Source organism: Hippocampus guttulatus, chromosome 5, assembly GCF_054856545.1.
Source record: "Hippocampus guttulatus isolate MCC_2025c chromosome 5, RoL_Hgut_1.0, whole genome shotgun sequence".
Classification (NCBI taxonomy): Eukaryota; Metazoa; Chordata; class Actinopteri; order Syngnathiformes; family Syngnathidae; genus Hippocampus; species Hippocampus guttulatus.
Genome location: NC_141265.1, coordinates 22,768,131 through 22,789,722, shown reverse-complemented (window position 1 = coordinate 22,789,722; position 21,592 = coordinate 22,768,131). Strand labels below are relative to the sequence as shown.

At 40.3% G+C, this 21,592-nt stretch overlaps 2 protein-coding genes across 7 annotated transcripts in view; both read right to left on the bottom strand.

Annotated features, from left to right (window-relative positions):
• Positions 1-9,068, bottom strand: part of pdzd2 (PDZ domain containing 2) — a 106,282-nt gene extending 97,214 nt beyond the window's left edge. For all 6 annotated transcript variants that reach the window (XM_086110510.1, XM_086110512.1, XM_086110511.1 and 3 more), the window contains exon 1: positions 8,738-9,068. The gene's annotated coding sequence lies outside the window, so the exon portion shown is untranslated. The remainder of the gene's footprint in view (positions 1-8,737) is intronic.
• Positions 9,069-9,784: 716 nt separating this feature from the next.
• On the bottom strand, positions 9,785-18,100 carry dhfr (dihydrofolate reductase). The gene is made up of 6 exons (XM_086112258.1): positions 17,959-18,100; positions 17,185-17,234; positions 15,899-16,004; positions 14,738-14,861; positions 13,692-13,807; positions 9,785-11,239 (listed from the first exon to the last, which is right to left on the bottom strand). The coding sequence occupies exons 1-6, from the start codon at positions 18,048-18,050 to the stop codon at positions 11,158-11,160; spliced, it is 570 nt and encodes a 189-aa protein (XP_085968384.1). The 5' UTR covers positions 18,051-18,100; the 3' UTR covers positions 9,785-11,157.
• Between the last annotated feature and the right edge of the window lie 3,492 nt (positions 18,101-21,592).

Genomic DNA, 21,592 nt, shown 5'->3' with positions numbered 1-21,592 from the left:
AGTGCCGCGTTCTCCAGGACGTAAGAGAATAAAGTTAAAATCATTCACAATTACAGTAAAACGCACGGCAATAAAAACTCACTTACACGTCGTCGTTTAGAATCTGATGATCGAAAAACGCGAAGTGAAAACTTGTTTCAGCGTCAGTATTTTCCGTCGCATCGGGTGGGCGTTGCGTGTATTTAAGCTCACGCGGCATTACACCTCCATCCGGGTTACGGGTAGTGGAATTTCCGTTTACGCAAGTTCCGGTAACACGTAATATCGTAGTCAAAATGTTAATGCATAGCTTTTTATTCCGGAGGAAGGATATTCCTTTCCATAGAATTCCGGGGATGGGAATATTTACTGTACATGTACAGTATGAGTACCCGACGAAGAATACAGACCCCTCAGCTCATCTGGTAAAAGTCTCTTGTGTATCCCAGAACCAGAAACAAACAGAGTAAAGCAGTATTTAGTTATTGTGCTCCTCACCTGTGGAACAAACGCCCCGAAAACTTGAGGTCTGCTCAAATTGGTCAGTTCACCTCAATCAGGATTGAAAACATTCTTGTTTAATGCAGAATTCTGATTAATCTATCCTTTATTTTTGTGTTTTAATCCCAATTTGCATGCTATCTTTTAATTCATACAGACTGATGCTTTGATACCATCATTTTAATCGCATTATTTTTGATGATTTCATTGTAATTCTTTTGCGATGGCTTAATATTTTGTTTCTCTTTCTGTCACGCTTCCAGTGTTTTATTTAAAGTAACTTGACTTGTTTTTAGTCCATGAATGTCATGATTCGGTAGTGCTTTAAAAGCACTCCCAGGCGAGCACTTGTCGGGTCATTGTTTGTTTGCAACTGTCATGTTTGTTTCTGTCATGGTTCTGTTCCTGTTAGTTTTTTGCCACAGTCATGATTTTGTTTTGCTACTTTGGATTAGTTTTGGTTGTTAGCACTTTGTTTGTTTTGGATTCAGTTTTCTCTCTTTTATTAAATATAATTCGTCAAGTTCACCCTGCTCCTCCCTCCTGCCTGCTTTTTGGGGTCCTCCACCACCTCGCAAACGTGACAATGAAATGTGATATACAAACAAACTTGCCTTGACTTGCACGGCTCAGGTGGTGGAGTAGTCGACCCCCCAGCCTGAAGGTTGTGGGTTCAATCCTCAGCCCTTGTGAGCATGTCATAGTGTCCTTAAGCTGGACACTGATCCCCAAGTTTCTCCTGATGATGTGTCATCAGTAGGTGAATGAGAAGACTGGAAAAGAGCTTTCAATAGCTCAAAGGTTGAAAAGTACATCATTTTACTTATATTATTTAATTTATTCATTCATTTTCCGAACCACTTTATCCTCACTAGGATCGCGAGGGGAGGGGGTGGGGGGGTGGGGTACTGGAGCCTATCCCAGCTGTCTTCGGGCAATAGGTGGGGGACATCCTGAACCGGTTGCCAGCCAATCGCAGGGCACACAGAAACGAACAACCATTCGCGCTCACACTCACACCTAGGGACAATTTTGGAGTGTCCAATCCGCCTGCCATGCATGTTTTTGGAATGTGGGAGGAATCCGGAGGGCCCAGAGAAAACCCACGCAGAGAACATGCCAACTCCACACAGGAAGGCTGGAGCTGGAATTGAACCCGCTGCACTGTGAAGTTGACGTGCTAACCACTCGACTACCGTGCCGCCCTATTATTTAATGGTGAATAATCATTATTAATTGATAGAAGGTACTAAATATCAACAGCATAATTAACTCAACTTTAAAGAGTAATTTAGTTGTGGAATATAAGAAAGGTGAGGTCAACTTTACTATTCAGAGTTTTGAACAAATGTACTCTTTACTCAAAATATATGATTGAAATTCACACAATTAAAATGGGTGCAAATTTTTTCATCAATTGATTTGGATGTGTGAAAGCACCAAAAATTTGTGGGGTCTTGCGTGCATAAAAATTAACCTTGGTTGCTGCTGTTCAAAAATCATCAAAAAGTACAAAAAGTGCATTGCGCGTGCTGATTTTTTATTTTTTTTTTTGGCTCACATTTATCCACAGGGCGATTAATGATCATTTTGGTCACCATAAATGTGATATGATTTTTTCAGACTGATCTACCTGCATCAACTTGTCTGCAATAAATAAAATATTTTAGTCATTTTAAATACTACTGCTACAATTTTCCACTGATTTGGAGAAAACAAACTTGGCTTGTACATCAAATTATACATTGTTTTCTAGTGTACAATTACTGCCCTTCGCAAAAAAAGAAGAGTTTAAAAACATCACTGAAAACCCGATATCAAAAACAGTCCATGACCACAAGTGCACACTCAACAATGCCCAGAGCACAGACTGATATTCATTTTGCAATTTCAGACCATTCTGAGGCACACTTATCTGGTGTGTGCATGTCTGCGTGTGTGTGTGTGTGTGTGTGTGTGTGTGTGTGTGTGTGTGTGTGTGTGTGTGTGTGTGTGTGAGTGCGTGCGCACACACTCTCTCCTTACACACACACAACCACACTCAAGACTCAAAATAACAACAGAAGGAAAAAAAAGCCATAAGAAAATAGGTCATCATAAAAACAAAGTTCCCATGACTTGCCTCATCAACGGAAGGTATAAAAAAGTTTCTAAAAAGTGTGTTTATTAATAGTCTCCAACATAGTGATTACATCCTCTGGCGAATGGCAATGAATGGTCTCGATAAGAAATGAGGAATCCGGTTTGACCATTTGGCGTCAACTACAAACGGAGAGCTGAGTACGGCCACATCTTTGGGAATTAGAGATAAAAATTCAGGCTACCACAAGACCACAACATAATTGCTATGTTGAGCCAGCGCTTCAAATAAAGTGTTGAGCTTTGCGGTCCCATCTGTCTATACTATTCAAGTACATCGCATAGAAGCAGGCGGGGCTCTCTGAGCGTAGGCCTAAAATTGCATGTTTACTGGGTATTACCGAGTCATGTATTTGCCATTGTCACGGGCGTTAGTACAAAACATTGAGTCAACAATTGTGCAAATGATTGCTAAAGCAACATCCACAGAAGCCGACAGAAACTTTCCCATGCATAATAAATCGAATATGTCCAACAAATCCCCAGTTCAACAGGGTTGTATCGCTTGCCGTTAACCCTTCGCTAGAGCTCCGCAGAAAACAATGCCGATGTGGGTGTGTTCTGAAAATTCAGCTGAGAAATCAACTTTGTGCATCACAATAGACAAGTGGTATAAGCTGTTCTCTTTCATTTCAGGACACCTCTGAGGGTGGGGGGGACACAGCCTGAGTTGGCAAAATAAACTACAAGCCAGGCTACTGTCCAGACAAAGAAGCAACTCACACATTAAAAACAAGAGATGACATCATGGCCTCGAATAGAGCACGAGAAACAGAAATGCTGTGAGAAATCAATATTTCATGAAACTATACCTTCCCAGGAGAAAAGTCAGAATCAGATTTTAACATGGTAAAACAATTTTCATAATTATTATTCTCTCTCTCTCTCTCAGGGGCAGGGCCAATGATTCTTGGGTGTTAAACTTCATAATTGTGGCTGCAAATATTACACGTCTGATTCTATGTCGGCTGCCAGAAAATTCTCAAGGTCAAATTTAACACCGTACATTCCAGATGGGTAACTTACACACGCAAATCGCGACAAAGACCAAAAAACAAAACGTCTATCCAGATTGGGGGTCGGCAACCTGCAGCTCTGGAGCCGCACGCGGCTCTTTAGCGCCGCCCTCATGACTCCCTGGAGCTTTTTCAAAAATGTTTGAAAATGGAAAAAGATGGGGGAGGGAAATATATTTTTGTTTTAATGGGATTTCTCTAGGAGTATAAACATGACACAAACGTTCTTAATGGTTTCCAATGCTGTAAAAATGTGTAGAATAAATATTACATTTCAACATTTCCGTCAACGAAGATTTGCGTCATAGCCTGCGACACACGTTTCTATTAGCAGCACGGGTTGCCAGGCAGGTGGTTGTTGTTAAAAAAAACTGGTGTTTCATAAAATTCACAGAGGGTACTGGCAAACAATGGGAATCTGGAGGGCTGAGCGAAGCATTTTTAAACGGTACACGTGAGCTACGATAGTCAACAATCTGCAAGAGTGTGTCACATGCCTCGATTATCTTAGGGGCCGTTATGTGCATGCATGTATGCGCGTGTGGTAATGGGTCAATCTCGGGAGGCTGGTTGATCGAAAAGTAGACCTTCCGTCAAAAAAGGTTGGGCACCCCGATTCTACAGGGTGCACTGCAGGGGAAAACATTTAATCATGAAGGTTCATTGTGTATTTGTAGCCAACCTAATAAATTTGATTGTAGGCAAATGCAGGTAATATAGATACAGACAGCATGTGTTGCCTTCGTGATAAGGATTTTCATTTTTTTACAGCTCCAGACCGAGTTGATTTGTGGTTTTTTTGGTCCAATATGGCTCTTTCAACATTTTGGGTTGCTGACCCTGATTTCGATCATGTCCGGCTCCGGTCCTCAAGGATCGCTGTCCTGGCCGTTTTGAGATGTGTCCCTGCTGCAACAGACTTGATTCAACTGATCAACTCATCAGCAAGCTGCGAAGAAGCCTGAAAACAATCTTGGTCGTTTGAATCAGGCTTGTTGCAAGTTGCGATACATCTGAAAACAGCCAGGACAGTGGCCCCCCGAGGACGGAGCTGGACATGCCGAATGTAGATGGCGAGTGTGGAAGAGGCTTAATATGTACCTGCCACTTGTCTTGGAGTTACACAATTTTCTTTTGACACTTGCAGACTTTCTACAACTGCAACAAGTCATTTCATTCATTTAAATGTTGTTTTTATGATGTGGCAAGATTACTGACAGTATCTAAACTGTTTTAAAATGGTAATGCATGAACCAGTCTTTGTTTCATGTTTCAGATTGACCTATATTTCTTATCCCATCCTGTTCTCCCCTCCCCCGGCTATTGTGACCATATGGCAAAAGATTACAAAAAGCCTCTTTTGTATGTTCCAAATGCAATGTAGTGACAGAATACAGGTTGTAAGCTCAATGGTCAAAACGTGTTGTGACCCAAGCTACATCCACCAGAATTTTAGTATGAGTGAATCACACCTATTTGATGCTTGCCAAGTTAACTTGTGTCAAGTTATTGGATCACCAAGAAACACACAAGTAGTTGGTGTCCCTTGAGTAATCAGAAACGGAATCATTTTTATTTGCTAAGTATGTTCAAAACACACCATAAATTTGTCTCTGGTAGCTCTCGTAATGCAGCAAACAAATCACTACAACAAAATACACATTTAGAACATAAACACACAGGTACAGAGAGTCACAAGTGCTGTCATGCTGATACAATGGCAATTGCACAAATGCTGCAGAAAGTCAAGCAATTTAAAAGGACCAGTAATAGTAATTTTGATACAACACCAATGCAAATGGTGCCGAGAGCTCTCAAGCACTTCAAAGTGAGCAGTGATGTGGTAATGTTGATCGAAAACTGATATTCAGAGTGATAAAGCTCTCAGAATGAATACTGTCACAGAGATGTGCGGGCAAAACAAGTTAAAATGTCATGAAGGACTTAATAGTCTGCTGTTAAGACGTTTTAGAAGTTGCTGAGCATCTGTCAACGCTCAACCTCGCCGATTACCTTCTAAAGACAAATTTAAATAGGGCTGTGTGATTATATGATTGAGAATCGTGATATTACGCGACCAGCTGTGAGCATATTTATGCCATCAGACGTGTTGGAAATCTGCATGATTAGCCAATTGGAGTTCCTCTTCTAACATTGGTTTGCGATTTGAAAGAGAATGCAACAATAAATAAAACAGTTCTGTAAACAGAAAGTAATAGCAGCAAATTGACCAAGCGTACAGCTAAACGCGCAGCTTGATGGGCAGCCATGACTTCCGAAGATGAAGCTATTTTGACAAGAGAAGTTCCTCCCCTGGCGACGTGGAGGAGGAAGCGGTTGTGTAAGGTATGGGGTCAAAAACAAGACAATACAAGAAAAAAATATTGAGGTATTTGTGTGATCATGATACAAAATAGCCAATATTGTGGAAAAAGATATTTTTTTCCATATTGCCCAACACTACCTTCGACATAAACTGAAGTTATGTTCCTCTTGAAAGTGGTTGAATGAAACTGATTTGCCATTACAATTAGGATATGGTGTGACACCAAAATCAGGTTGTTGGTTTTTTTTGAAGGACAAGAACCAGGCCAGAAATAAGGAGTCCGTTGGCAAGTGAGTTTGACAAGTGGGGGAACATTTTCCCCCTGTATTCTTACAAGCATTGCCTTGGTCATCCCTGTTTCAAGTGTAAACTGCAAAAGGGACTTTTCAACGATGAATAGGGTCATTTTAAGGAGCAAAACATTTTAGGGAAGGGGCAGGGGGGTTGATTTTATTTTTTCATGTAATCCTTAGGTGAAAACAGACCTGCAAGGAAAACATGTGGCCACCTGCTTTAAACTATCCCTAATTCTTTGGAATTCAATTTGAAACAATGTTGGAATATTTTCTTAGGATGGCACAAAAAATTTAATGGTTCCTTTTGATTTAAGTTTCCTACTTCTAGTTTTTTACCTCTTTGTATTTACTTTTAATTTATTTATTCAAGTCAGCACTTTGTTGCAAGTCGTGACTTGTTAAGTATTTGATTTTAGGGGTTTCTTTAAACCCCTTAAACCAAGGGCAACTTTGCCAAAGACACCTATGAAAAGGTGCACCCTAAGTAAATTTGTAGCTATTCTTGAACCATTGGGAGTATCAGCATAGTTTTGGTCTCTTTATGAAATATTCAAAATGTTATCATTTTGAATATCCCCCCCCCCCCCCACCCAACAGTCAGAATCTGTGTAAGTGCTCCTGTCACTGAACTATGGATGTTCGAAAATAGAAGAAAAAGGCCAATCTTATGTTCGTCTAATTTCTTTTCACAAAATCTGCCTTAAAAATGGATTTAGAATGTTAATTAGGACTTGAAAACACTACAGGATCAAAGCTTGAGGTCTCCCCAAGTTCCGATTCAAATTTGATAATTGTAACACGTAGGGTACCATTCAAATCTCCAGAAACTCAGCTTGCTTTTAAAAGATGTAAAACATGTTCACACGTACTCAGCTGACGACGTGCATCAGTGATTTGTTTTCACAGATGACGGAGGGCCCTTCGCCGGGCCCTCCTAACTTTAAGGGTTCAAATTTAACTTATTTATTGTTGCTAAGGTTATTTCACTTAAGCATAATAGCTGCCATGAAAAGATAATTATTATATTAAAATACAAATCAAAACTCCTTTTTGGGGTTTCGTAAACAGTAGATCCACTTGCCTTACATCACTGCACAAAAACAAAAGACACCACTTTGCCTCCCTTTTCAATCTTCTCAGTTCAGCTAATAAGAGCCAATAGAACTGCCAGCTTGTGTCCTACTTGCTGCAGCAACAACCAATTTTGTATTACCTCTCCAACATCATCAAGTCTCATATGCCTCATTCAATCCCCTTAAGGTATCGCTGACGGTGGACTAGTACACCTGTGTGGCTTGTGTGCGGGCAGAGTAGCATCGGTCCCCACTCAGTGATGGTGTGGATGTGGGTGTGAATGGTTGTGTGTCTCTATATGTGCCCTGAGCCTGACTGGCGACCAGGTCAGGGTGTCTTCTGCCTTCTGCCCAAAGTCAGCTGGGGTAGGCTCGAGCACCCCACCCCCCAGACCCTGTTCAGGATAAGCAGCATTGAAAATGGATGGATGGAAACCCCAAATGGTTACCAACACTTTCCTTGGCTGCGACCTAGTCGAAGCTACTATATTCAATAGTGTCGCCTCTAGAATGTTTGTTGACCAAGTTTCAGAATGACTCTAAAATCAATCGTTTTTCTCGAAGGTGTAGCATAAGTACAAAAAAGATAGATAGATAGATAGATAGATAGATAGATAGATAGATAGATAGATAGATAGATAGAGTTATCCTTTCCCAAAAAAGTTTCGAAAAAGAAACGCAATTTCATGTTTATGTAAATAATAATACAGTATGTAGAATAGATTACTTCTGTGGTCATTAGGAATTGCCTACTAATGTAGTTCCCGAATTTGGTGGGGTAAGAGGGATTGTTTTAGGCTGGCTGGCTAAAAAATACAATAATATATATAGGCCTATGCATGCAAGAACAAATCAAATAGTTTACCTTTAACATAGAGGCAGGCAAATTTATACTTATCACCAACACAACATAGATGCTTGTTGTTACTTGTGCACATTGGTTGCGTTCATTTTTTTTTGCCTTTTTTTTAACCGAGTTCATTTATCGCAGGCATTTGTCAACATCATCCATACATACGCAGGAAGGCTAATGATTGGTGAGCAAATGAATATAAATCTTGCAGCCTGGCGTGACAAAATAATAATTATAATAATAAATACGGGCGATTAAATTTGCTTTTTTTATGTTGTAGCCCACCAGTCAAATCCTATTTAAAGGTATCCATCCTGTGGAATGAAGCGTGTTAGGACAGAAGTGTTAGCACGCCTTAAGCTGACTGCTCTTGGACCTAAAAATACATTTTCATAGTCTTAATCATTTTCCAAGAAGCAAGAACAAACTGTCACAGCTAGCTTGCTTTTTTCCCCACGATTGTATGACTTATTTCGTTGAAGAAAGTCAGACTGCATTGAAAAACAAAGAAAAGGGGGGGGGGGGGGGGGAAGAGTAAGTATTTTACACTATACCTTGGGCTGCATGGCGATGAATTTCGAAGCTGAGTGTCCATTCCTGTTTGAAACGCCGTGGAAAGCTCATGTTCGCGTAGAAAACAAAATATATACACTTTTAACGTCAAGCGCAACTACCAGGAGATAAATACCGAATTCATGCAATGTTGGAAAATGGCACCAGACACGAAAATCTCAGTAAAAATAAAATGTGCCGGACGTAAACAATCCTTCTCGCAAACAAGCATTAACTTGTAAGATTCGGTTGTTGCTTCGCTTTTCATGTGTTGCTTTATCCAAAAGGTATGATTAAAATACTTTAGGGAATCAAGCGGCATTTGGCAGCCTCTCTGTCCGCAACAGGCGGGGCCAAAACACACAGTCTGCTACGTTGTTATTACCCTGGACTCCTCCTCCCAGACAGTTTCCTCTTGTGTCACGCTAGAAAATTGCCTGGGATTGATACAAAGGGTAAAATAAAGTGGAAACATTTTACGTCCCACCAATCAAATTTTAAATAATCCACACACAAAATACTAAAAGATGCAGTTTGTGTGTAAAGGTACTTGTCCTGAGACCAAATACAAAAAAAAAAGGTAAGAGAAAAGAATGATTGAAAATTGTTTTTGAAATTGGATCTTAGTTCAAATCAAAGTTAAACTTCATTTTTTGTATTACTTGTTGAATTGATGCCTCTTGCAACTGGGCAAACATTTGTTTCAACATAGTATTTTAAATAGTTTTTATTATTCAGAGCATGTGCGTCCCGCAACATGCACGCAATCCTGTGACTGTTCCATAACTCACAGGTTAATAATACAAAGAGATATTTTATTGTCATGTTTTGTCAATGGAAGAGTAGCTTGAAAATTGTTTTAAAATTGGATCTCATCCATCCATCCATCCATTTTCCACCGCTTATCCGGGGCCGGGTCGCGGGGGCAGCAGCTTTACTATTATTTATATATATATATATATATATATATATATATTTATTCTTTTGCAAGAGACCCACTCAGAATGTTGTGGTGTTAAATGTTGGAAAACTCAATGAGGAGACAAATGTTACTTCAGACATGGCTCATTTCGGTCACCAGAGGTCAGTATTTAATTTAACAAGTTCAGAGGAGACACAATTGAATCATTTTTTTCAGAAGATGGTCGGTGGATTATTTTAGTAGACAACTCTTTATTTGTAACCTGTAATCTTTATAGTCAGAACAATGCTGCTCAATCAAGAATAATGTTTACAAACATTTGTATGAAACTTACCATCTTAAAAAGAAATACAATGAAGCACATATAATTATTGGAGGTGATTTTAATGATCTGATGAATAACTCGCAGGGGACACAGAGAGAAACAACCATCCGCGCTCACACTCCCACCAAGGGACAATTTAGAGTGTTCAATCAGCCTGCCATGCGTGTTTTTGGAATGTAGGAGGGAACCGGAGTACTCGGCGAAAACCCACGCAGACACATGGAGAAAACGCAAACTCCACACAGGGAGGCCGGAGCTGGAGTCGAAACCGGGACTTCTGCACTGTGAGTTTGACATACTAACCACTGGCCCACCGGGCCACCTTGCTGAAGTTTAATTTTACTTTTATGATTAATTGCCTTGAATTTTACTGTATAGAGGTCAAATTTTGGGTGACACGGTGGGCGACTGGTTAGAGCGTCGGCCTCACAGTGCAAAGGTGCAGGGTTCGATTTTGGTTCCGGCCTTCCTGTGCGGAATTTGCATGTTCTCCCTGGGTACTCCGACTTCCTCTAACATTCTATAAAAACATGCATGGAAGGTGAATGGAACACTCGAAATTGTCCCGAGGAGTGAGTGTGAGCGTGAATGGTTCTTCGTCTGTGTGTACCCTGCGATTGGCTGACTTCTTGGCTCTCGACGAAGGCGGACGCTTTTGCTTTCTGGATCCCGTTTGGCCTAAAATACTTACGAAAGCTCACAGACGGACTAGCAGACTGACGAATGCTCACCTCTGTGCAATATTTTCATATTCTTCATACAGACAGAATAGTAGCCTTAACCTTGAAGAAAAAGAAAATGGGAATTCCCACAAAGGAAAACAACACACAAAGGCCCAAAAAGTTCAGTGGGTAAGATGTTATTATTATACATATTTTGTGACATGAACCAGAACCCTCACACACACACCTTATGATTTAAAAAAAAAAATCTAAGAGACCAATATCACAAATGCAGGAGCTTCTTGGATTGCACAGGACAATTTATCAGTAACCACAGTTAAAAATAAGGGATTCAAGTGATTAAACTAAGAAATCCTCAGAACCAACTACTGAGGTGTTAATTGAAATTGGAAAACATGAAAACTTTTGTCTGGTCAGATTACGGATTTTAATTCAAAAAAATACATGAACACATGACAAATTTTCAGGGGTCCATTTACTGTCGAATTGACATCAATGCGCAATGCTCTCATAAACTTCGAATCGGTACTGAATACCATTTTCCTCTTGCAGGCCCTGTGGAACTCCTGGAAACCTGTAAGAAAAATAAAACAGTGAACTTTGGATTTGATACACACCGTCAAAGCAAAGGTTCCTTTATACTCTGAATCAGGACTTGTGTAACATACAATTACCGTATTTTCCACACTAGTAGGCGCACCAAAAGTATTCCATTTTTTTTTTATTATTATTATATTATTCTTTATTATATTATTAACCAATGCGACTTATGTATGGTGTTACCCAGTTTCTTTATCTTCCCCATTGAGTTGTTTCCCTGTTAGTGGTGATTATTAGCAGTAACCAATTGTAACATCAAAGGATTCTGCCCGACACTAATTGACATGTGCAGTCGCCATGACAGACTCAAACAGACAACTACTTTGTGAGCTCTGTGCAGCCATTATTAAATGAAGATAATACCAAAAGCAGCGTTAACTACTAACTAAACGAAGGAAGATAGAGACGAGCAAGATTTCGAAGGATATTTAGCCTCTTATGGATGTGAGCCCATGAGATTTGCGTGCCTTTTTGTTGAATCAATTTTTGTCCATCCATTTTCTGATACGCTTTATCCTCACAAGGGTCACGGGGGGTGCTGGAGCCTATCCCAGCCGTCTTCGGGCAGTAAGCGGGGAACACCCTAAACCGGTTGCCCGCCAATCGCAGGGCACACAGAGACGGACAACCATCCACGCTCATACTCCCATCTAGGGACAAGTTTAAGTGTTCGTTCAATCAGCCTGCCATGCATGTTTTTGGAATGTGGGAGGAAACCGGAGTACCCGGAGAAAACACGCAAACTCCACACAGGGAGGCCGTAGCTGGAATTGAACCCCGGGACCTCTGCACTGTGAGGTCGACGCGCTAACCACTGGACTGATAACTTTTGTCTTTCATAAATTTTTTTGTACTGCCATTTGTGTTTATATGTTTCGTGTCAGTCTTTGTGACCAGTTCTGCATGGCCAAACTCTATATAACTAAAGCTGTATTGTATTGTATTGTATTCGCTTAGCGTAGCTCATCTAGTGGATGCATAGCACAGCCGCAGCCACTATTGCAGCTTCTATTCTATGCACCTTATAATGCATTGCGCCTTATGCATGAAAACTGTTTTAAAATAGGCCATTCATTGAAGATGCGCCTTATCGTGCAGAAAATACAGTGTACAGTGCTTGTGCTTTAATCACAAATTCAGATCAACACTTTGGGATGTAACACTTTTTTGTTGTCAACTTACCTTTGCCTGCAAAGGGTTTAATTAAATAAAGAAATCAAAATGTATTGACCAAGACAATTTTGCTGAATTAATTGACTGGGGGGAAAAGGTGTTTTGGGGCGGTTCTCAGAAAATGTGGTCCAACCGTATGATTCAATGCTGACTCCCTTCGGGAATCTTTCTTTTCTTCCCTTGGTAATCAATAACTTGCTTTTTTGTTGTCTTGTTTCCTTCCTTTTTGCTTCCTTCTTTCCACATTTTCAAAAATAGCCTTTTTTTTTTTGGTTTTGTTTTTACCTGGTTTTGAACAACTCAATTTTTGGGCTCTCATGTCACACTCTTGGACCATACCTTCTAACAACCACCCACCTGCAAAACAGTCAACAGGAATTCTGAACCATTTTGCCCGACAAAACTATTTCAGTTCAACAATATTCTTCAGATGTCTGGAGTGAATCATTACAGTTGGACATTTTTCATTGCAATTAGCTGTTACTTTGTATTTGAATGCAGCTAGTATTAATTTGTGGTTTTGGAGTGGGTTTGCTGTTTTTTGTTTTGTTTTTTCCCCCCAAAGAGACTGTTACACCCGCGCTGCAAGAAGGAGAGATACCGCCGCTCGTTCCTACCGACTGCTGTCAGGCTGCTGAATAAAAATAACAACAATAATAATAATAATAATTACATGATGTGAAAAACAATTGTAAATAGCACTGCGATTTATCCATTTTGTATTTATATTGCACTTAATTGAACGGTGTGTGTTTGTTTTTCTTCTTTCTTCTTTCTACCCACATTCTTGCTGCTGGAGGCTGTAAATTTCCCCAGTGTGGGACAAATAAAGGATATCTTACATATCTTACAAAATTCTGAGCTTTAGTTTTGTTTCAACAGGGCTTTTTTGTCAGGTGTGAGATTAAAAACAATACAATTATTATTCTGTAATTAAAAAAAAGAAACAACTTTTCTAGCAATGACCTTCGGCTGAGCTCCGTTACAGCGTGCGTCAGCCAGGAGTAGTGGCTTATAAGGTTAAAGGTATATTAATATGGTGTGAAATATTTTTCATATCAGTAATGTTGTTTGTTTTTGACTTTGACAAGTGAGGTCTGCACAATGAATGTTCTCAAAATTACTTCAGAAAAAACAGTCATCTTTTTCTTCTCTAAATCAATTTTTTTGATATTGTGACTGGAAACCAGTGATGTCCCTGAGCCTACCAACGCCATCTTTTACAATCACAATTACAACCACGCCGTTCTTACCCAGGTAGCAGATGGTACTTGTCTGGGCAGAATTCAGGGAAGAATGTGTCACATGGAAACTGTTTCAGAACTTGCGTGACAAATAACCTTTTGGTGCCTTGGCTTTGCATCAACTCCTACAAACATCAACAATTTTATAAAAAGCAACAATAGACAGGAAGGCAACATTTTATAGTACAGGACATTCCACAGTGCACTGACAAGAGTGTTCTTGAAAGCTAAACAGCATAAGGCAACTTCTTTCACTTTTAACATAATGCTGACTGTCTCATACAACTTTAAAACCAGAAAAATTAACATGGTTACATTGCAAAGTGCATTAGCACTGAAGCGGAGAGATATTTGACAGAATTAAACAAGGTCTTCTGTAGGCATGGGTATTGTATGAGAAAACCGTGAGCAAAAATATTGTGGTTTCATGGTGTCGTGGTATCCAATAACGGCTCTAAAATGTATTAATCAGAAATGATTCTGTAAATAACCAAAACTTTTTTTCTTTGAAGGCATGGCATAAGAAAATTAGTAAAAGTAAAAAGAAAATAATGTAACTTTTCCGAATAAAATTAAACTGTAGTACAAAAGTAGTCATTTCTCAGAAAATAAGTAGCTACATTTATGTAATGTCAGAGGGGAAATGCTAGTTACCTAGTTATCTGCTTCATTTGTGAGTCTATAGTATTTATTACACCAAATGTAGAACGTTAACTCTCGTTTCTGGCTGCAAATGTTCATTTCATGACAGTGTGATAATGACACCGTACCTATGCATATACAGGTATTATCATCACTCTGAGTCAAAGAGTGATGAGTAGAGGTCTCGTAAATTTGATATCCTTTAATTACTAAGCTAAGGTACCGTAATTGACTTCTCACACCAACAACGAGAGAAGGAGAAGTCATGTCACTCTGCCTGCACTGACCAAAAAGAAAAAAGCTCTTACAGCAGAGGGTTTGGAAACCATGACCTTTGGACCCACAGTACAGTGTATCTTGTGGCTACCTGACTGCTTTGTAAATTTTTAAACCCGACAAATAAAAATGGTTACCTTGTAGAGTGAGCTACCTCCTATCACCCAGACCTGATCAGCCTGGTCTGACAGCTCTGTGTCAATCAGCCTGAGAGCTGAGCAAAAATCAGGAGCCAAGTGATGGGCGCCAGGAGGGGGAACTCTGTCGGTCAAGCAAAACCATTGTTAAACAACAGAAACTTTCGCGAAGTTGAAATGCACTCTTTTAAACCAAACGACAGCAATCCATTGTTGCATAATTGCATCAGCTACCTATGCCTGACCCTCGAATACAGGGGTCAACAACAAGTCCGCAGGCACCAGGTATCCCCCTCCGCCCACCCTAACGACCACATGAGTAGCCCATTGACCTGTTCTAAAAAAAAGCTAGCCAGTAAAGGGACATTGTGATTGTGACAAATCAGTTTTTGTTAAAACAATAATAAAAATAATTAATAACCTAGTTCAAGGTAATTTCAACAAATTTCAGAAGCGTGTATGAGACAAGTAGCTGTTCGCCTTAATCAAGAGCCGAGAATTCATTCTTACTTTCAAAAAGGTTGGTGACCCCCTGTTCTAATGTGAACTTTTCTGGGCCTCCTCAATTTATCATTAGCATAAATTTGTAAATATTGTTTTAAAATGTGTCAATTGTTTCCATTTTCAATGGCTGTTAAAATTACACCTGAGCCTATCACCAAAACTGAAATTTTGAATATAAATTTCCAGAAAACAAATGATAGGTAAGAGTCTTCTTCTATACTTTTGGTTACACTATAAGGGCCAAATTTAATTGAACGGCGAAGATTTGCAAGTGTGTGCGCATGTAGTGAATTTTGCTTATTTTGGCAGGGTTTGTTCATGGTTGCAACTGGTCGCAAAGGTGTTTTAATGGTGTCAAAAAATGTTTTTATAATCGCAAAGAACAAACAAAACATGTTCAAAATTTGATGGTGACAACAAAAACTGTTTGTGACCATCAAAACTGTTTGGTAATGACTAGCAAATATATTTGCAACTGTTTGCAGCATTGAACCAACCTTGATCCCCGCCCCCCCCAAAAAAAAAATACATTTGCTATGCGCGGACACACTTGTAAACCTTTGCCGCTCAGTGAGATACAGGCTTTATGAACTCAATACATATGAAATATTGTGTGCGTGTGTGTGTGTGTGTGTGCGAGACCGGCGTAAGACATACTTCAGTTGTCGACTTAGGACGATGTTGATCCTATTGTTTAAAGGTCTGTTTTTTTCTGGGATGGAAAACCATGTCTTCCTGCCCATGATCACAACATTCTGCTTACCTGCAGAAAACAACAGATCTTGACTGCATTCTTCAGGACAGCAATGGCCGTCACATATGTATGTGTGTGTTTATGTATGTACACCAGTATACAGATAGATAGATAGATAGATGTGCACAAGCTACCGTATTTTCCGCACTAAAAGCCTTCCATTTTCTTAAAAGCTTACAGCGCGCCTTAAAATCCGATGTCCCTTGTGTATGGTCATTACGGTAATATTTTGACCCCAAAATAACTCCTTACTCGAGACATGCTGACAACGCAGAGTTCAAACTTAAGGCGATCAGTTACGCAGTTGAACACGGAAATAGAGCAGCGGCAAGAGAGTTCAACGTTAATGAGTCAATGTTATAACTTGCTGTTGGTTAAGTGAACTGTGTCGCTGCTTTATTAAATACGTTTTACTGACATCTGATCGTTCTGTTGGCATTTCCTTGAGTGTAGCTCTATCTAGTGGAGGCATTGTAGATTGCGTCATATTGAGATTGCGGTGCGCCCAATGTATGAAAAAAATTCCAAAATAGACCATTCATTGAAGGTGCGCTTCATAAACCAGTGTGCCTTTAATGTGGAAAATACGGTACTTGGATTGGATTTGGCCACAATGTAGATCTTATTTGGGGAGTTTAGGAGTTAAGCTGCCGGTTCAATGGATTGCAAATAAGCGGCTGTGAGTAATGTGCGTTTGGACAGCCAATGTATGTCGATACACTCATGGAGAATGGAATCCATTTCCCATTTTATTCGCATTGGATTTTTAATCTTTTGAATGATTGTTTCTATTCATTTGTTTTGGACGGATTGACTTGACTGACGGACTGATTCACCTGCGAAATTTGCAGACGTTAGCACAGTAAAAATAGCATGAGAAGAAGAACTTACAGACTGATGATTACAGTCTGATTCGGCATGAAAAAATGATGACTTGACGATGGACAGGTAACCAGACCGCTGGCAGATGACGAATGACAGAATGGCAACATTTTGTAAAATGCCCACCTGTGATGTTATATGTGCAGCGCAGTTACTTCTGCTGTCTCATCAACCAGATTTAGAAAATATCCCATGGACCTTCACTGCTACGATACACCGAGCACCTCTTTAAATTAATTGGTCTCTGTATCTACACGTTTGTGTCCCTCGCATTATCCCTTAAAACTGTGGACACTTGAACAGTTACCTTCCATAAATGCCGTGGCAGTCATCTTCCGGAAATATTTGAATTCATTACTGGAAGAGAGAAACATTTATGGGGTTTATTTATACACATTTTTTTTAAAAAGTTCACAGATTGCACCGACTGCTCCAGAAACACACTTCCTATATTTTTTTAAATCGTTTTTAATGTGTCATTTACATACGAGTTTACAGTTTAGTACTGTACAATTTCAAACTTTAATTATTATTAAAAGTATACCTCTGGTGGCCCATTTCAAAGTATTAATGGGGAAACGGAGCAATATTGTAAATTATGACACATATCTGGTGTTCCCTTTTTTTCTGTATTTGCCCAAATAATGCCCCTGGTTAATTTTAGTGCATGGGGCCATGTATGATATATGTGTACAGGGTACACACACACGCACGCACGCACACGTGTGTGTGTGTGTATCTATAGTTTTTTTTTCTTTTGCCGAATTTCATATGAAAAGTCGTTTTTGAACCACGAAAGTTGACCCACCATAGGGAACGTAACGTTTTCCAACTGTTGATCTGCGTTCACCAAGTTTGAATGGTCATACACAGTACAGTATTGCAAAGTGACGAATCAGTGGCGATGGGACTAAAGTGCACCGAGCTTGCAAAAGAAATGTTTTCGATCGGACAGTTCGCGTGTCCGTAAAGACTATCTCATTAAAATGACCATCTCCTTTCTTTCTTAAATTAAAAACCAGATTAAGCATGATTTCACAGATCTGTGAACACGTTTAATACTACAAAAATGTTCACTTACTTTAGTCTTGTGGGATGCCATGGGAGATTTCCGTCTCTGCCTATTCCCAAATCAGGACACATTGCAACGATGCCATTCAAAACTCGAGCCATACTCCTGTATCTACAGTTGTCGTGTTCACAGACGGTTTTATACTTCTTGTCTACAGTCTTCTTTAGAAAAGCAACACTTGGCAAACAACATTTCGGCGCATCACCGCCACCGTGAGGATTGGGGGTGAATTGGGGATAGAGAGGCCATTGGGTATCCCCACAAGCTCCTCTCGAATGGAACTGCGTGTCATTATCAGCTTTCAAAGGTTTTTTTTCTTCATTTCATTAACCACTTACTATAGCAGGGACAGGTAACTTAAATGATGGCGGCAGCTACAAATTTTCAGTGCTTCTGGGGGCCCACAATGGGACCAGACACTTCATTTTAAATATGGATACAGTACATGCAAAATAAATACAGTACATGCTCTGAATATATTTTATTTTTCATAGCACATTTAGGGGGACATTTTTTACACTGTACAACAAACAAAAAATTGATTTTGATTTTTTTATCATTTGTTTTAATCACAAAATAAACAACATATAACAATATATTGATTTTCTGCGATTGGCTGGTTCAACCGGTTCAGGGTGTCCCCCGCCTACTGCCTGAAGACAGCTGGCATATGCTCCAGCACTCCCCGCAACCCTTGTGAGGATGAAGCGGTTCAGAAAATGGATGGATGGATGGATATATTGATTTTGCCAGGCCTGATGTGTGTACAAAGTTTCATGAAGTTTTGTGCATGTTTAGACCCTCAAAGTCAGTGTTCATTTTCTGCGCATTGCCACATCAACAGAATTTTGCTAAAATGCATAAATTTCACATTTTAGCATCATGAAGTCAAGTCAAGTCAACTGTATTTACAGAGCACTTTCAAACAGCCATCGCTGCATACAAAGTGCTGAACATGGAGCAATATAACATGCACAATAAACAGTAAGACAAATCGGTAATAAAGACGGTAGAAAGCACCAAACAGTAAAACAAAGAACAAATCTAAGTCATGCTGAGTCGAATGCCATTATAAGAAAAGAATTGTTCTCCCAGGTGTTAAGATGGTACAGCCCAAGTTTGAAATCAATCGGATTAACCCTCTCGGACAGGGTACCCAAGTCCGTTCCTCAAGAGCACAGCCTATTTTTCATGTCTCCCTCTTCCAACACACCTGATTTAAACGATTAGCTCATCAGCAAGCTCTGAGAAGCCTGATAATGATCCTGAACATTTGAATCAGGTGCGTTGGAAGGAGACATCTAAAATCAGCTGGATAGGGGCTCTCGAATACCAGACTTGGAGGAACGAGGGAGCCAAAGTATGAACCCTGTGAATGTGCAAAAATGAGCCAAAATTGCACACTTCAGTAAATCAGAGCTCCCTTCCTGTACATCTCAGCATATGGCTGCAATGGGCCCTTTTTTTTCTACATCTCAAGGGGCTACGCGTGCCTTCCAATTTTCATAGCGCTCGCTGGGATCGGTTTTTGTTTTTACACCTTGGGTGGCATAACAAAGGAATTTCTTTGTAATTGTGGATTAAAAATATCACAATTGTTGCTATGTTTGATGAGTGTCCCAAATTTGGTGAGTTTTTGTGCGTGTTTAGTTCCCCAAAAACGTAATTCATTTGCAGAATAAAGAAGGCAAATAACACACACAAAAACAATGAAAATAATTTCAACAAAAACCATAGGGACCTCGCAGCGGTCGTTGATCAGACCCCATGAAACAAAAAAGGTTTGGGGGTTTTTTTGTTTATTTATTTAGTCTGTCTCTTTGCAGCCCACTACTAAATGGGCCGCAGACCGATGTTTGGGACCACTGTTGTGGTGTTGTGATTGTTGTAAGGTGCTTGCGAATTTTGTTGTGTTTGTAAAGATGTAGGCCAGCATGATGTTTCACTGGTTAGCACATCCGCCTCACATTCAAGGTCATGGGTTCGATTCCAAGTCCCAGCCTTCCTGTGTTGAGTTTGCAAGTCTCCCCGTGCCTGCGGGGATTTTCTACGGGTACTCCGGTTTCCCGACACATTCTAAAAACATATGAAGTGTGTATTCTGCCCATGTTTGAACATAATGTACAACTATCCCATATCAGCATGAGAACACACACCTTGCCTCCTCTCCTCTTGCCTGCGAGTAGACCTTTGCACCCATGAATCATCAATCACTTGATGAAATCAGTTCTTCTTTAGTGGAGACAATGTGGAGACACACAGAACTTCAGAAAGCACCAGTTGATACAAGCTGATGAGTTTAGGAGAAACAGAGTCCGATGCCATGTCATAAGTTTCGGTACCATCCCTGACGATACATATGTGTTGTGAATCTCTTACACCAGGCATGTCCAGCTCCGGTCCTGGAGGGCCACTGTCCTGCCTGTTTTCCATCTCTCTGGGCTGCAACACACCTGATTCAGATGATCAGATCATCAGCCAGCTCTGAAGCAGCATTAGAACGATCCTGATTATTTGAATCAGGTGTGTTGCTCCTGGGAAAGCTGGAAAACAGGCAGGACAGCGGCCCTTGAGGACCGACTTTGGACACCCTCGTGATCCGCAGCCATTGTCTGTAGACCGTGGGTGCCCAGAATATTCTGCAAATAAAACCTTCGAAGGTACTGTTCATTGGCTCCAGCCTGTATTTGAATAACCAACATCCTCATCGTCCGAAATTAACGAACACGTGGAGGAAGAGTAAGGCCAACACATACCATACATCCATCCATTTTCCGAACCGCTTGATCCTCACTAGGGTCGCGGGGGGTGCTGGAGCCTATCCCAGCCATCTTCTGGCAGTAGGCAGGGGACCAGGGACCCTAGCGGTTGCCAGCCAATCGCAGGGCACACAGAGACGAACAACCATCCACGCCCACACTCACACCTAGGGACAATTTAGAGCATCCAATCAGCATGCATGTTTTTGGAATGTGGGAGGAAACCGGAGCACCCAGAGAAACCCCACGCAGGCCCGGGGAGAACATCCAAACTCCACACAGGGAGGCCGGAGCTGGAATCGAACCCGGTACCTCTGCACTGTGAAGCCGACGTGCTAACCACTGGACTACCGGGCCGCCCACCTATGACATACATGGTAGCTTAAAGTGAACACTGGATATTGTCCGCAGGTGTAATTGTGAAACACTCCTCGTGATCTTGTTAGCACATTCAATTGCAATTTTTTGATCAAATGCAATATTAATATTGTTGGACAGAATGATAATCTATTTAAGATTGATTCTCTAATAAGGGTAACATTTTCTATCTTCATGAAAATGAAGGTAGAAGAATTAAAGTTGACCAGTATGAGTCATGAAAATCCAGAGCTGAAAACGAGTGCCACTCCACAATAAAGGATGTGTTTCTTGCTGAAGTAATAATGATAATCATCCAAATATGTGAAATGCTTCTCTTTCTCTGTAATGCCACGCAGTTATATTGCATGTTTGTATATTCCATTCATCCATTATCCAAACCGCTTACCCTCACGAGGGTCGCAGGCGTGTTGGAGCCTATTCCAGCTGTCTTTGTATTTTGTAAAATTGTGATGTGATAGTGATGATATTAGGAAGTAGAGTCATTTAAATCTCCATTTATGGCC

Bases quoted from the DNA above. Each gene is read 5' to 3' on its own strand.
- dhfr (XM_086112258.1), bottom strand. From the start codon at position 18,050: ATGGCTCGAGTTTTGAATGGCATCGTTGCAATGTGTCCTGATTTGGGA. The intron at 17,235-17,958 runs GTAAGTGAACAT...TCTCTCTTCCAG, and splicing joins TGGCATCCCACAAGACTAAA to TAATGAATTCAAATATTTCC. The intron at 16,005-17,184 runs GTAACTGTTCAA...TGTTTTCTGCAG, and splicing joins TGCCACGGCATTTATGGAAG to GTAAGCAGAATGTTGTGATC.